Here is a 16792-nt window from a genome sequence, read left to right on the forward strand (position 1 = left end):
GGTCACTAACCTTACCAAGGTCAAAATCCTTGTAAAGGGGCTGGGTGCAGTGGCTCATACTTGTAATCCTAGTGTGCAGATCACTTGAGCCCAGGAGTTTGAGACTAGCCTGGTCTCAAGACGGCAAAACATCATCTCTCCTAAAAATACAAAAATTAGTTGGGCATGGTGATGTGCACCTAAAGTCCCAACTACTTGGGAGGTTGAGGTAGGAGGATTGCTTAAGCCCAGGAGGTTGAGGCTGCAGTAAGCCATGATTGTGCCACTGCACTCCAACCTGGGCAACAGAGTGAGACCCTGTCTCAACCAAACAAACAAACAAACAAAAACAAAAAACAAAACAAAACAAAAAACTGACAAAGAACAATGCAGAAATTAAAAAAAAAGATCTCTCAATCTGTCTAGCTCTAAAAATCTTAGCTTTTAAGCTTTTAAACATGTTATTACAATGTTTAAACCCTGGTTTCTCAATTATTGATTTTATGCCAAGATATTTAAGCTAATATGTTGCTCAATTCTGGTCACTGTATACAAAGATAAATTGACATTTTTCTCCCACTATGTAATTTTTAGTATCTGTTTCTACTTTGTAGCTTTGGTAGATAAATGGCTTTTACTTGGGATATTGGGAAAGGTTTGGGGGAGCATAAGATGCAAAGTATATAGTAATGTACTGGAATCACTGGGGAAGCATTTTTAAAATACATCAGCTGATGTCTCTGAACAGATCTATCATATCAGATAGGTATGGCACTATCCAGGGTGGGTGGAGGCTATCAGAAGGCGGCTGCCCTGACCTGGGTACTTTCAGAAAAGTTCCCCAGCTGAACCTGCTATGTTCTAACCCGGGTGATAACTGCAAGAGGCCCCTCTCCAAGCCCTCTCCAAGAGGCCCACCCCCACAAGCTGTCTCACATTCTGGAGACTTTTCATGTTGTAGATATTACCTGACAGTTACAAAGTTCAATGAGAGAACTGTTTTCCTCCATCTGGGTAATAAGGCACCTGATCATTAATTTGGGGGCAGCATTATTGTGCTGTCTGTGGTCAACTAAAATCTGTAAATTTTTTTTCTTACTGAAACCAAGATTAGAGTAAGTCATCCCCTTTAGGCTTGTCTATATTAAATGTATCTAATTTGGGTACATTATTCCTGTGCGTTGAGCTCTTTGTCAAAATAGATTTAGCAATCTAACATATTAGTGAACTATTCTTTTCAGGTTTGTGTCATATAAAAATTTGAAAAGTAAAATCATCCTGAAGCAGCGGCCAGAGAAGAGACAAGGGCACAAGCATCAGAATGCCATGCCTTTCTTGGATGTGCAGAAAAGGTTTGGCCTTAACGTAGATCGGTGGTTGACAATCCAAAGTGCTGAACAGCCCTACAAGATTCTTGCTCGATGCCATCCTTTTGAAAAAGAATGGATAGAATGTGCACATGGAATTGGTGGCATTTGGGCAGAGAAAGAGTGCAAAATAGAATATGATTATTTCATAGAGTGTATGCTTTGGCAGAAAACGATGAGACGTGTGATTACCATCAGGAAGCAGTGGAATAAGCTGATAAAGGAAGGGAAGTACACCCCTCCACCTCAGCACGTGGGCAAGGGGGAGCCTTGGCCCCTGAGCAGAGTCCCACAGTGCTGGGACTACAGGTAAGAGCCACTGCACCCAGCTGTTATAAAATATTTTTCAGCTTTATTTCCTTCACTAAAAAATTGGGATAGTAATACCAATCTCAAACGATTATTGAACATACTGAGATTTTATATGCATATATACATTAACACATACATATATAACATACATAATTTATATGCATATATCCACAAACAAATACATATATAACATATATAAAATTTCCTCTAGAATAGTACCTGACATGGTAAATATTCAGTGAATAATCTCTATTATTAATAACTAATAATTGTTGGCTAATAATTATTAATGGCTAATATTTAATACATTATTATCTTTGAGTATATTGTGAGAGAATTTGATCAATATATGTCTTTCTATGCCAGAATGTTATCTCATAAAAAAAATGAGATGTATTACTCTTAGCTTACTTTGTAGACCATTTATGATCGATCACTATTAGTCTCTTATTCTTTTTTTTTTTTTTTTTTGAGATGGAGCCTCTGTTACCCGGACTGGAGTGCAGTGGTGTGATCTCGGCTCACTGCAACCTCTGCCTCCAGGGTTCAAGCGATTCTCCTGCCTCAGCCTCCTGAGTAAATGGGATTACAGGTGTGCACCACCAACTCCTGGCTAATTTTTGTATTTTTAATAGAGACGGGGTTTCATCATGTTGGTCAGGCTAGTCTCGAACTCCTGACCTTATGATCCACCTGCCTTAGCCTCCTAAAGTGCTGGGATTACAGGCATGAGCCACCTCACCCAGCCGGTCTCTTATTCTTGAGGTAATATAATACACAGTTTTAATCTATTCATATTTCTCAGTTTGTGAAATCTGGCTGAGTTTTTTATGTTTCTTTCTTTCTTTTTGGAGACAGAGTCTCACTATGTTGCCCAGGCTGGAGCCCAGTGGCTGTTCACAGGCCTGATCCCACTACTAATCAGCATGGGAATTTTGACCTGCTTGGTTTCTGACTTGGGCCTGTTCACCTTTCCTTGGGCAAACTGTGGTCCCCTCCTCCTAGGTCACCATATTGATGCCAAACTTAGTGTGGACACCCAATTGGCTTAGTGCACTAGAGTCCTGGTGCACTAGAGTCTTAGTGTGCTAAACTCCTGGACTCAAGCAATCCTTTTGGTTCAGCCTCTTCAGTAGCTGGAACTACAGGCACATGCCACAGCATCCTACAGTTTTTTGTTTCTATACATGATGAAATAGAATAAAACCTTGCTTTTCTTAAGCCTAGTATTAGGTATATCCCAAGTACCATCTGCCATTGCTGAGAACCCAGAACTAAATAAACAGTTGAGGAGATGAGCTTTCATTTATAGCTTTACTTGTGAAAGGTTGATCTGGCTTTAGTTTTCTTTGACCGTCAGTTTCTAAAAGTTCTTAAAAAGTTTGTTTCCCAATCGAGTTAAATGAAATTAGCTAGAAAGTTTTGACTGTTGCTAAGAAGCCAAAAAGAAAAAACTGTAAGAGATTTTGTTGAAGTCAAGAAATCAAGTTATAAGAATATGATTGGTGTTTTTAATTCAATAATTTTGCACAATGCTATGTTTTGTTGTGGATGATAGGTTAAAGTGACATTAGAGATTTATCTCAGGTTAAATAAGATTTCATTGCTTTTGGATAGTGAGTAGACATACAGAAGGGTGTTCATTTAACCTCCAGAGAAAGTTTAAATGGGTTTCTGAGTGTGCCAAGGGATAACAGTCCAGGTTTAGTTTATAAGCAGGATTCCTTAGCCATCATTTTTATTTCCCTTTTTATAGTTTCTAAAATAACATTAGCTCTAACATGCCTAACAATCTCAAGAAGATATATCTTAGTTTGTGATATGCACTCTCTGTAATGGTTTACCATCACTTTAGACTTCAGGAATAAGGTTCAGTATTTCTAAAACTCAATGCCGTGACATAGAAAACCACTAGCATTATTAACTTTCAAATCAATGAGGAAAGTAGAAGAAGGTTTTAACAAAAGAGCTAATGGCTATTTTCTTTAACCTATGGTTGGAATAATTAAATAGCATGGCCTTTTCATCCAACACTAAAAGGAAAATGGAGAGTCTGATATTTTATATCTGAATCCTGTAGAGGATATCGTTGGCACATGTGTAATAGGTTTCAATTTTATTCTTCTTTTCTTAAACAGATATTCTTCATAGCAGCACCATATGATTCTTATTATTTAACATTTATTTAAGTAGTGGCAATAGATTTGACTCTGCATTGAATATCAGAGAGTATGAGTAATTCCTTCCTGGTGGGCATAGTATAAAAATCAGGCAAACGAAACCTCAATATTAAGAGATAATTATCCACAATACGAGGCAGAGGCAGAACACAACACAGGTGCTCTGCTCTTTCAGGAGGCATCTTAAACGAAAATGGAGGCGAGAGTGCCCACACCCTAGTGCTGTCATCTGGAATACTGGTTGAAACAACCCCCTAAAGCTGACTTAAAAGGCACAGCTGAATTGAGCACAAAGAGAAACCAAGGGGCTTGTGGATGTTACTGTGCCTTCAATGAAGCTTTAACTCAATAATATGACGATTTAAAAGCAGATGTGATTTTCCTAGCATTGCTACAGTTTCGACCACCCAGCTATTTTGCTCCTTTGTGATTCTGAATGAATTATTGATAAGGAATACTTCAAAGGTGTGCAAAAAATTATTTTGCGTTTAGTGTTTATAAAACAATGATGTTGATGGAGGGAAAAAGAAAACCACTGTCAATATTTCTCTGAGACTAAACAATAGCAAAGTGCCTTCAGGATTCATTTTAATGAGAAATACTAGTTTGGCTCTGTGGAAATCTCGGGACAGGCAGTGCACACTAGCAAATTAATTATAGGTTGGCAGCCAGGCAAATGTAGGAGGTTTATGGTGGCACTCTAGAAAATAAATATTATTTTAATCAGCAATACTGGCTTATTTCCTCAAAGGTAACACCAACCTTTAAATGTACAAGTCACATATATGTAGAAAACGATTTCAAAACAAGGGGTGCGTGGCTTTTCTGACTATTATTTTCAAGTTAGTATTTGCACAAGGTTTCCTCGAAATAAGGCACAACTGATCCCTTAGTCTTGTCCACGGTCAGAGAACAGGGTTATCATTACCGACAGCATTTTATCTAAGCCTGACTCTGATCTGTGCTGGAGGAGACATTGACTTTCATGATGGTTTTATGGATCGATGATTCAGGTGGTTCTCCAGATAGCTCTGCTGGATTCCTGGGCCCTGTTTGCAAGTCAAAGCTGCGTCTCCTCCCCTAGGTGGAATTTCTCAGTTCAAGGATTCACTTCTTAGCTGCCTCTAGCTCCTGCAGTTGGCAGCTGACGGGGCAGCGCTGTTAATGCAACCAGAGTGTTTAAAGCGGCAGGTGATAAGAGACGCTGGGATTTTAACAGCATAATGGATTAATTCGCAAACTCACTGAGCACAAATGATAACTTTGGTACAATTTCCAGTTGCAATTAGGAGGGGACTGCATTGTTTTACAGGATAAAGGTATTAGTCCTGATTCTTGTAACGTAATGTGTAGTATACTGGTATCTTTGAGGAAAAGCTAGTTTCTGGATGTGTGAATTTGCCCGTGACCAACTCCTGAAATGGATGCAAATTAAAATGAGTGATTTCTGTGATAGTGAATGTGCTGTAGCGTAGCCTCTATACCCAGATTCTTAAGAGGGTGCTGGCAGAGTCTCAGAATTTCATTTTGCCTCAATGCTTATCCAAAAGCAGCATAACCAGCCCCTGTTCAAATGTATCCCAAACTTTTATTATATTTTGAGTTCATCCAGCCTGAGCATGCAGTCTTCATTTTGTACTTCAACGTGTAACTATTTCAGTGGCTGCCTTCAGAATCAACAAATTTGAGATGACTTTTAATTTCTACATCCATTGTGGAGAAGAATCATTCATATCTTTACCCATTATTTCTGGCGTTCCTCCAAAATGTTTCCAGCAGAAGAAATACAATTTTAAATACCAAAGTCAAGTTTTAGAAAAACAAATTCTACTTTTATTAGGATTTGATGGGCATTATCAACAGTATTTTCAAAAAGAAAATTGTGAGTTTGTGTTAATGAAAATGTATGCTAATGTCTTTTTAAGAATTATTTGTCATTATTTTTCTCTTTAGATTGTTATACTACTAAAAGTAATCAGTAAAATCTATTGTTACCTGTAGAATGCTCAGATAAGTACTAGGTATACATGGCTAATTAAAAAATACCATTTGATGATAATAGTGGTGATAGACGTAATGATAAAATACTTGTTCTTTCAGATGACTGACTTATGCTGAAATGATATATTCATTCAATACAATGAATATTCAATGCAATTTAATAAATATTCATTGGACACCTGTGCTAGGCCCTAGGGATATTAAGATGAGAAAGATTCAGTATTTTGGGAGATTATATTGTTACAAATATTCCCTCCTTTTCCTATATGAGGATTATACTTCCTGCCTATGGCCATGTACCTTGCAGTGTGTCCTGAGGGAAGGGAATAGGTATACTTCTCTATTCTTGGCCATGTGACTAATTTTAGCCAATGACCTGTGAGTGGACATGACTCATGCTACATCTGAGAGGCATTGTGTGTTTCTAGCAACATTCTTACTTTTTTCTCTCTTCTTGAGAATGGCATATCTCAAAAAGGAGCTGCTCCTAATCTGAAACACAACCCTGACTTTAACCTCAGTCCTGGAAAGAAAAGATTAAACAAAGCCACAGCAGTTGACTGCAGCTGCCAATATGTAACATGTCTGTTGTTGTAAGTTGCTGAGACTTTGAAAGTTGATTTTTCACCATAGTGAAGCTAACTAAAACACTTTACATGGCATTAACCTACAGTACCTTAATTCTAAGGCACTAAAAGTTGTGATAAACTGCAGAGAAATTTATGACCCAAAAAAGAAATAGTTCTAGTCCAAGAATCCTACAAGCTCAAGTTATGTAACATTGTCGAGATGTACTGTGAGCAAATTACATCTGGGTTGTTCTGGCCAGATTTGGATACTGAAAAATTTTAGTGAATTAATTGTGCAGCTATCTCCATTGAGTGTTTAGGTTACCAAAAGGAATAACTCTGCCATAATTTAATTGTCCTAGATGTACGGATCTGGTCCAAGTCAATTGGTAGTTCAAAATCAAAGCTGCCATGCTTTGTTTATCCAGTGGAATGAAAATTAAGGCTTTTTTTCAGGACAGTTAACATGCCAGAGATATATATCCACCCATTCCTAATATCTCTTGATGCTTCTCAATAATGAGATATCAACAAACATTTGCATGTCTCCTCTCTTTCTCCTCCTAGGGTCTGGGTTATCGTGGATGGAGAGGACTTCTGCCTGAAGAGAAAAAATAGACATTGTTTTTTTTGTCATATGTGTGTTTGCCTGCGTCTGAGAGAGAGAAAGAGAAAGAGAGGGAATAAAAGGTTTAACTCAGTTCGCACTGTATTATACTTCCTTGAGAGTTCTCTTATACACCTGAAAATATCAGACGCCAGATGAAAATCCCATGATATTGTAAAGAAAAAAAAAGATTATTTAACATATTTATTTTTGTTGTGTCTTTTCAGAATGCTTTCCTATACACCCTTTGCCAACTGCCTTTCCTTAGACTTGGATGCCAGGACACAGGCTGCAGTAAACATTACTAGTGCTCCCCTGTGTTTGGCCCTCTTGTTGTCCCTTGGAGCACGGCATGCTCCATCTCCCACTGCCCCACAGCTGGGTAGGTCATGTGATGGGTTCTAGCCAATGGACCTGAACAGGGGTGATACAGTCACTCCTTGGGCATGGCTCTCCAGAACTCCTTTCTTTTGTTGAAGTTATCTTGGAAGACTCATGTTGAGAGGCCAGTGCCACCAGATGGAATTTGGACAGATTCTGACTCACTGCTTGGAACTGCAAAAGACTTTTTGGGAGAAAGACATATGTTTTTATATATTATTTTTACTGTACCATAGTCTGAGACAACCTATGATTTCTGAACACTTGTCGCTTTTTTGCCTTGGAGTTAGTTGCTTTTTCAAATCTGTCCTTCCTTCCTTCTTTCTTTCTTCTTCCTTTCTTCCTTCTTTTCTTTATTCCAAAAGTATTTATGAAACCAGAGTCTATGCTGGGATTACAGTGACAAACAGTAGAGCCACACTGCTGCTCTTATGGATTTATAGGGGAGTGAGAATAACTCACATTGAAAACATTTTTTTCCCTGTACCAACCACTCTATCAAACCATCTCATTTAATCCTCATAACAACACTGTGAAATAAGACTTATTATTATCTCTATTTTATAGATAAGGAAACCGGCCTTCAGAGAAGTAAATGACATATCTTGAATCATACAGACAGTGAAGGGCAGAGTTGGGCTTCAACCCTGAGCTGCTTGTTGCCAAAGCCTCGGTGTTATACACCAGGCTATAATAAGGAGTAACTTTTGGTTATCTGGAGAGTTTGATGCAAACTCATCATTATTATTATAGATCTGTCAAAATTAGAGATTTCTCCCCTCTTTGGGCAAGAGTTTGTACTTTGATATTTTGATCATAATGAAAAGGATACCAAGAGAGTGGGACCAAAGAGTTCCATTCCGCTTACTCTCTGTCTAAAACAATGACCAGCCATATTCCAATATTGCCCTCAGTGCTTTCATCCCTCTCTTTAAGGTGGGATTCCTTATTTGTGCGGACAGCTTCATGAATCCCCTGCTGGGGTGGCTTACAAAGTGGTGGGCACGAAGAGGTTTTTCTCACAGTTTTCAGTAAAGCCCCTGTGAAGATAGAATTTCTATCAAAGGAAAGGGCAGTAGGGATCCTTTTTCCAGGGAGAAGATCTGTGCACCAATGAGGATGTCTAATTACAACTTTAAAACAATATTGTTTGGAATACAAAGTGAGACCTTTCACTCACTTATTTATGATTTTTTTTTCCATCAAAGGAGCAAGCAGGACTTTGAAACAAATCAAGTTTAAGTGAAAAATTTTAATGTCACTGCCTTCTGCCCAGAACCGGTGACTTATATACAGCTTATTTTACTGGAAGGGGCACAGAAAACTTTGGCTTTAACTTAAGGACATTTGATAATAGTAACTGTTTGTTAATTTCAGTTGCTTGTCCTTAGTAGCAAATTTTCAAGTTCTCAGGTCCTTTAAGGCAACTCTCAACTCCTGCGTTGCTGATAACAGCAATGTTTCTCAAAGTGTAGACCATTGATCACATCTGATCATCTGAGTCTTCAAAAATGCAGATTCCCAAGTCTCATTACAGATTTGTTGAATCAGAGTCTCTGTCGATATTACTTCCTAGCACTGAGCATTTTCTCAAGATCCAAGGTGGTTATCATGCACACACTTAAGTTTGAGAACCAGTGTACTGGCACCTAGAGTCTCCTGGCAAAGGTTTTGCTTTCACAAAGAGCAAATATTTTAGCTTTTTATTCTTGTCCTCCTTCCCCTGTCCCACTCTGTCTTTAACCCATTTATGGAATAGTCTTACAGAACTTCTAACAATAAATTTGCCATTAAAAGTGATCTACTTAGAATGGAATAAACATTCTTTTTAGGGCAGAAATCAAATATAGGACCTTCGGGAAACCACAGCTTTCTTTGTTGATCTCCATTAGGCATATTGAAAGACAATTTCTCCCCTTAAAAGAAATGTGCTTACAGACTAAAAAACCTCTCTTTAAACAGTTTCAAAAATTAGATTCACTGCCCTGTGCATCCATATTACCTCAAGCAGGCACCTGCAAAGATACCAAATGAAGGCCTACCAGAAGAAGGTGAAATTCAGGTTCATTTTGTACATCCTTCATCAATGTTTCGCTATTGTGCTCTCTTCTTTTGCATTTGTTTCCTGGGCACACATTTTTCCTTTCACTCAACCACCTCCCTATACCTGTTTCTACATTTATTTTAAGCAAATATTTAGGCTTTGAGGCTAAAAGACTCTTCAGACCATTTACAATGAAGCCCAGGACTCAGAAGGATTAGCAAGAGGGAGGAAGAGGTGAAAGCCAGGCTCTCCCTGGTGCATTTGAGGAAGACTGGGTTTACTAGAAGAAATGTAATGATCAAAACTCACATACCTGTGGGAGGCTCAGTGAGAAAACATCATTCGAAATGTGTAGTGGATAAATTACCCAAAGTTACAGGAAAAAAAAAAAAAACACCTCCTGGCTGCAGCAAGTTACACAGGCTATGAATTATTTTATTGAACAGCATTAAGTGCTTTCCTGTTGGAAAATGAGGGACTTATTAATTATTTTAAGTTTGAAGTAATTAAGTCAGGCACTGTCAGGCTGACACGGTTTTCTCAGCAGGTGGCTCGATACATTCAGCAAAGTGAAGGATTTTTCCCGTATGCTGGGCTACAGGTGAGCCAGTTGGTAAATGTGTGGCACCTTTTAATTATACCTCATTGCAATATATAGCTTGTCTTATTAATTATTTGATCATTTGTTGCTCTCTCATGAAAGAGAAGATATTGTTGAGTTTCCCTAGGAAGGATGTAGAGGGAAGAATAGGGGAGTGTCTGAGTTCATGGAAAGGAGGAAAATCACCTCTGTGGTAGGTACTTTTCCAGATTATTTTAGGACCTGACCTCCATGTGACCTCTTATTGTAAGTTCTGGGAAAGTTTCTGTCTCCACTGGCTAGCAGTTGTGAGAAAAGGTTTTCTAGCAGGCCACATCAGGACTGGATGGTAGGAAAGACTGAAAAGCTGTATCTAGTTGGCCTCCCTTCTGGGCTTTTCCTAGAAGCCTTCCTGGTTACCAGCTGCCTAGCTAGATTCCAGGTGCATGATGGAGAGCCTTTTGATATGGACAAGAGACAGGGAAATACTGGGTAGAAGACAGTGGTTCCTGGTAAAGGCCCCACCCTCAAGCCTGGAAACCCATGGCCCTAAATGGGAACAGGTATTCCTGTTTGCACACCCAAAAGTTGCCTTTTCACCTGCTATGTTCCCCTATTCTGTACCCATATAAACCCCAAACCCTAGGCTCCACAAACAGATTAACAGAAGAGCAGAAGAATGACAGAGGAGAGAAGAGAAGAAGCATCTGAACGTCAAGAGGAGTTTGACTGAGGATGGTGGGAGAGGAGATAGGCTTCTGGGTGGCCAAACTCTAAAGGAATATCATTTTCCCATTCCATCCCCTTTCCAGCTCCCCATCCATCCCACTGAGAGCCACCACCACTCAATAAAACCCCCAAATTCACCATCCTTCAAGTCCATGCATGACCTGGTTTTTCCTGGACACTGGACAAGATCTCAGGATACAGAAAGCTGTCACACTGGCCCTCTGCCCTCGTGAAAAGGCAGAGGGTCCACTGAGCTGTTTAACGTTGGCAGATGGCAAGGCTAAAAGAGCACACTATGACGCACACTCATTTGGGCCTTGGGAGTCACAGGCACCCACCCTTAGACATTACCATGGGGTCGGAGCCCAAAATCACTTGCCATAGCTCCTGCACCTGACTGTCTGCATATTCCCCCTCCTGTAAGGGATTTGAGCTCATGAACAGAAGAACCACATCCCTGTCACATGTCCTGTGAGGGGGGTCAGGGAACTCTCCCATTTCACTTTGAGCTCATATTTGCTTAAAAGAGGAACAGGGCAAAAAAAATGGAAAAACGGGGGCTGAAGAGAAATTTGCAGCTGGAGAGATTGACTTCAGTGTGGCTGCAAAAGTTTTCTAAGATGTTTCTCTTAAAAGGCTCAAAGGTCCCCTTTCATAGCAATAGGTTTCCAACCCTTTCTTCCATCAGTTTGATAAGGTTGGGAACAAATTTGTCTTTGTCATTCTTACTCAATGTCCCACACCCCTACCAGCCCCAATCCAACACCAAGTGCCTATTCCTCTATCAGCCCTCTGTGTAACAGGGCATGTTTGTATCCTCAGGTTGCCATATGTTGGTCATTTGTCTCTAGTCCTCCAGTGTTTGGGAAATTTTCTTTTCTGGACTCAAAACTTATTTGTTCTTCCTCTGTGCCTTCTGCTGGATAATAACTAATAATGACATTTATACTAATGTGTTTATCTAGTCACTCATTTATTTAAACGCTATTAATTTACTGCCTACTTTATGCCCTGTGGAAATGATACACAAGACAAATGTGTTCCTTCCTCCTAGAACTTATCTTCGTATGTGAAAAGAAATCTTTCCTGGCTCCCACATGTAGAGACCCTGAACTTCATCCTCAAATTCAAGAGGGCAAGATGTATTATATTAACTTAAAAAAAAATTCACGTAACTTCAAATTCAATCCCTTACCTTGTTGAGCTGGTGGAAAATTCAATCTAAGTGACTTTTATTGTAATGGTCTATAGTATGTTTATGCACAGAGATAGGAAAACAGAGTAGGCTCCTTCATCCCCTGAGATACAGAGTTCTTTCCACAAAATATACATAATTTAGTGGCCACCGTGGGGAAGGGGGGAAAGAGTACAACATGGAAGGGAAGGGTTCAAATTTCTTCCAGCCCTCTGGGTGAAGAATGGGGGCAGGGAGGGGCAGGGGTAGGGAGAGGAAACCATCAGCACTGTGAGGATGGGGGACAAAATGAGTGGCCATAGAGGGAGACCACAGGCCAGAGGCACAGGGTCTGGGGCATGAGTGGAGCATCTGAGGTCAGTGTTTGTGAAGAGAAGGGTACACCAGTCTGGGAGTCATCAATAGAAATAAAGCAAGGGCCAGGGAGCAGGGGAGGAGTGATTTCCTGTGAATGCTTTCTGAGGAATCCTACAGTGGCTGTGAGATGTGGAGGAGCCCAGTCAGGAGCAGGGCAGGACTGGGGTGAAGGAGGAAGATATCCAGGAGAGAGGAGGAGGTGAAGAACCCTTGGAGCCTCATTCTCTTATTGGCTGGAGGCCTCTGAGGCTCAGTGACTAGGAAGGAAGGCTGAGTGGGGAATGGGACCAGCTGGCTGTGGGGATGAGTGTGGGAGAGGTAACTGCTGGAGAGAGTACCTTATCCAAATGTCCCTGAGCCCTCAGCCCAGAAAGATAAATACACACATACATATCCTTAGAAACCCCATCTTTTTTCTTGATGGGGACACGTTGCACACAATCCTACCCAACACCCAGAACCCAACTGCAGCTCTGGTCTGGTCCTGCTGGTCATTTAAACACACACCAAACCTCCTGCCCTTCATTCACAGCTGCTGCCTAGAGTCCCCTGCCTCCGCTGTTCAAGGCCCACCCCACTTACTCCCTTTCTCTGACGTACCTTCAGACTCATCCTTAGTCCATCTAGGTTGCACCTACTCTTGGAGAAAGTGGTGGGGGCATGACAGGACCTCAGAGAAGGGGACGGCCGTGGTCTTCAACAAGGAAGATGACTAGAAGCCGGTTTGAAGCTGGGAGAACGGCTATGGAGGCTCTAAGGGGCCCCCACCTCTTTGGGGGATCAGTCCTCAGACCCTGGTCCAGACTCGATTCTCAAGGCCCACAGTAGGGACTCCTGCCTCTCATATGATCACCAAAGATGACACCGTCAGTGAGCAGGGGATGGGACAGTACTAGAGCCAAGTGGAATGAAGCAGCCTGGTAGGGCTGGGGAGAAGAGACAGAGCATACTGCAGAGCAGGTGAAGTCTTAGCAAGGGACCACCCAGGGGGTGATGAATGTCCTTGAGCTGAACAGCAAAAAGTTGAAGAAAAATAAGAAGATATTTGATAATTGGATGACAACCCAATAACTCTTAACCCAAGGCACAAATCACCAGATGGCTCTAGAGTATACAATTCATTGTCAGTGGCTACTGTTTCATTTTTTCTGCATATGAACATTAAAATGAACACTATCATGGTAGTAGAAAATTGTATGTTGCTCAGTGCAGCAAGTTTCTGTATATAAGATAAATACAGTCATCAAGTTTATAGTCAAAATTCGTAAACTCCACAACTCTGGGTATAATAGCTCTACTTTAACTGTAGAAAACCACTCTTATTATCTTGAAAGACAATAATAACAAACAGCTTTTTTTCCAGATTAAAAAATTTGGTTTTCTTTTTTGATTACCTTTTACATAGTATTTAAATAAAAATGAAATTATTTCGTCTAATTTCCCAGAATAATTTATTTAAACTATATTCATTTAAAAAGTTAGACATGTTTTTTTCTGCCAGAAACACAAATCCGACTGCCAATTTGTGTTTGTAGTGAAACCGTATTTTATTTTATTTATTTATTTTTTTTGAGATGGAGTCTCAGTCTGTCACCCAGGGTGCAGTGCAGTGTGGCGATCTGGGCTCACTGCAAGCTCCCCCTTGGGGGTTCACGCCACTCTCCTGCCTCAGCCTCCCGAGTAGCTGGGACTATAGGCGCCCGCCACCGCGCCTGGCTAATTTTTTGTATTTTTAGTAGAGACGGAGTTTCACTGTGGTCTCGATCTCTTGACCTCGAGATCCGCCTGCCTTGGCCTCCCAAAGTGCTGGGTTACAGATGTGAGCCACTGCGCCCGGCCGTGAAACTGTATTTTATAATGTTACCTTGCTGACTATGTTTTATATAAGTGATCACTAATAAATTATTTAAGACAAGGTTTCAACTCAACTCTAGCAAACTCTTCGGTCAAAGATTTAATATTGATAGCCTTATCAGCAGTATTCAGAGTTGGATTACAGCTATAAGCATTTTCCTGGTTAAGCTCCCCAAGACACTGTATAAAGGTTTTAACAGAAGACATCATGTTGTGCGTTTAATGCATGTTCGTAAATATTGCTGCCCATTGGAAGTATTTGCATGAACAGGAAATGTAGATGAAAACAGTTATGAAATTTTAAATGCTCATTGTAGTAAACTTGTATTTTGTAGATTTGAAGGTATAGACTTTTGTAAGCAAGTTCATAAAATGGTGATTAGGTTATAAACATTAAGTAAAATGAAGTTAAAATAAATTATTTTCTATTTGGTATGTTTTGAAGTGATTCTTCATATTGCAGTAGTACCTACAAAACAAACAGCTAGACCAGGCGCGATGGCTCACGCCTGTAATCCCAGCACTTTGGGAGGCCAAGGCAGGCAGATCACGAGGTCAGGAGATCAAGACCATCCTGGCTAACACGGTGAAACCCCATCTCTACTAAAAATACAAAAAAATTAGCCAGGCCTGGTGGCGGGCGCCTGTAGTCCCAGCTACTCGGGAGGCTGAGGCAGGAGAATGGCGTGAACCTGGCAGGCAGAGCTTGCAGTGAGCCGAGATGGTGCCACTGCACTCCAGCCTGGGCGACAGAGCGAGACTCCGTCTCAAAAACAAAAACAAAAACACCTATTACAATGGTGAAAATTTAAAAAAACGTATCTAACATGTTTGGATTTGTTTACCTGACCCTGTGGAAATCCTCTCAGCCAATGGGCATGCTGGGTACATTTGGCCTTTGTTGGGCTCTGCCAAAAACTTATGAACTGAAATGTAAAACCATCTCTTGCCCTATACTCTTCCCTTTCCATTCGAACATCCTATTATACTTATTTTTTAAATTTTATTTTTTCCAAAGTCTATATTTTTATTACTCATTACCATAAAGCAAAATTTCAATGTATGTACAATATTAGAAGAAAGTCACACACACACACAAAAAAACACTTAGAATAATGACTTTTCTGGTGTACACATATAGCTTGGAAAATGTAAAGATGCAAACACAGAGCTTTGTGAAGTAAAACAGTCACCAAATAACTAGTACAATTGAGGCAAGAATTTCTGTGAGAGAATAAGACGATAAACCCAGAGCGGGAAATCAAGTCATTTCCAAACGCCTTGGGAAAGGAGTCTTTGGATTCTTACCAAATCATAGTACATAAGTAGATGTCCGTTCTGCTTACGCTAAGGACCAGCCTTCTTCTTATAGAATTTGTACACTTGAGCAAATATTTCTGAATTCATGGCAGGGAGAGGCAGCTTTCTTTAAAGGAGAAATCATGTTGCATAAGTCCAGGATGCTAAAAGATAGTGTATATATTAAACTCTATGGAAAACTACATATGCCTTTCAATAAACAAATATCCATGTAAAACATTGCATTAGCTATTCTTTTTTTGTTTCATTTCTATTTTGAGCCACTATTTACTTATAATAAACTAAATTACATAAAGAAATGTAGAAGCAGTAGAAAAAGTCAATTTGTAGACAGAGTCATTTGCTCTTAAATCTGAATTTTGTGGACTGTAGGATATTGGCAACTAGTAACCTATGCCTTGTTGAACACGTTAATTCCCAATTTCTCAGAAAACAATTTATGCTGATTTATAGAACCTTCAAGTTAGAACACCTCAACCTCAAAAGTGCCCTTAACTTCAACCATGTAATTGTCACCTCACGTGGGCAACATTTAAAACTTTTACTCACTTTCCATTAACAAGATGGCATCATAGCACATTTTACATTTTCAAAAATAGTGGAAATAAATTGACATTTGGCTAGGCATTTTCTTGAAAACTGAGCTCAGCACCCATCAAATTTAGCACAACTTCCTTTGCCTAGAAAGGGAACAGAATAGCCATGAATATTGTGTTGTTACCATTGGTTAACATTTTGGAAATCTTTTAAAGGCACTGCTGTCTGAAAAGTGACATCTCTTTTGGTGTTTAGAGGAGGCTGACATCGAGTACACCACTTGCCTTTCTGTGGGTAGATACTTTCACGTCTTTCATAATGACTGCATATTCACATTGCTAAAATGTGGCTTTCTGTCTGAGCTAGAGCTCAGGGACAGTTTTGAATTGGACACATCATGTAATGGACTAAAAATCAAGAAGAAAAAAAGAGAATTGTATTTGCAACTGGGACAAAATAGACATTTACAATAAAATTAAATGTTTGGTTTAGCTTGGCCCCTAGTGGATGGTAATTCTCATTTTCACATTGAATTGGTAGACTTTGCTCAAATGAGGTGCAGAACCAAATGACCCTGGAGACTAAATTACCTCTTCACTTTGGAAATGGCATTCACCTCAAGCCAGTTTTGAGATGAATTTGTGGTGAGTTGATAGAAAGCCTGGAAATATTTGCGCACTTGGTAGCAAGAGTGCAGATAAACAGAGATGCCAAATTCAGAAAACAAATTCTATGCCATTCCCAGTGAATTCAGAAAAAAATTCCTTATCTAATTAGCAC

At 39.9% G+C, this 16792-nt stretch overlaps 1 protein-coding gene across 1 annotated transcript; it reads left to right on the forward strand.

Annotated features, from left to right (window-relative positions):
- The first annotated feature begins 1305 nt into the window (after window positions 1-1305).
- Window positions 1306-8442, forward strand: LOC134740149 (NADH dehydrogenase [ubiquinone] iron-sulfur protein 5-like). Its single transcript, XM_063669809.1, has 3 exons — window positions 1306-1655; window positions 7243-7397; window positions 8333-8442. The coding sequence occupies exons 1-3, from the start codon at window positions 1306-1308 to the stop codon at window positions 8440-8442; spliced, it is 615 nt and encodes a 204-aa protein (XP_063525879.1).
- The last annotated feature ends 8350 nt before the right edge of the window (window positions 8443-16792 follow it).

This window comes from Pongo pygmaeus, chromosome 1 (assembly GCF_028885625.2).
Source record: "Pongo pygmaeus isolate AG05252 chromosome 1, NHGRI_mPonPyg2-v2.0_pri, whole genome shotgun sequence".
Classification (NCBI taxonomy): domain Eukaryota; kingdom Metazoa; phylum Chordata; class Mammalia; order Primates; family Hominidae; genus Pongo; species Pongo pygmaeus.

Bases quoted from the DNA above. Each gene is read 5' to 3' on its own strand.
- LOC134740149 (XM_063669809.1), top strand. From the start codon at position 1,306: ATGCCTTTCTTGGATGTGCAGAAAAGGTTTGGCCTTAACGTAGATCGG. The intron at 1,656-7,242 runs GTAAGAGCCACT...GTGTCTTTTCAG, and splicing joins CCACAGTGCTGGGACTACAG to AATGCTTTCCTATACACCCT. The intron at 7,398-8,332 runs GTAGGTCATGTG...CCTCTCTTTAAG, and splicing joins TCCCACTGCCCCACAGCTGG to GTGGGATTCCTTATTTGTGC.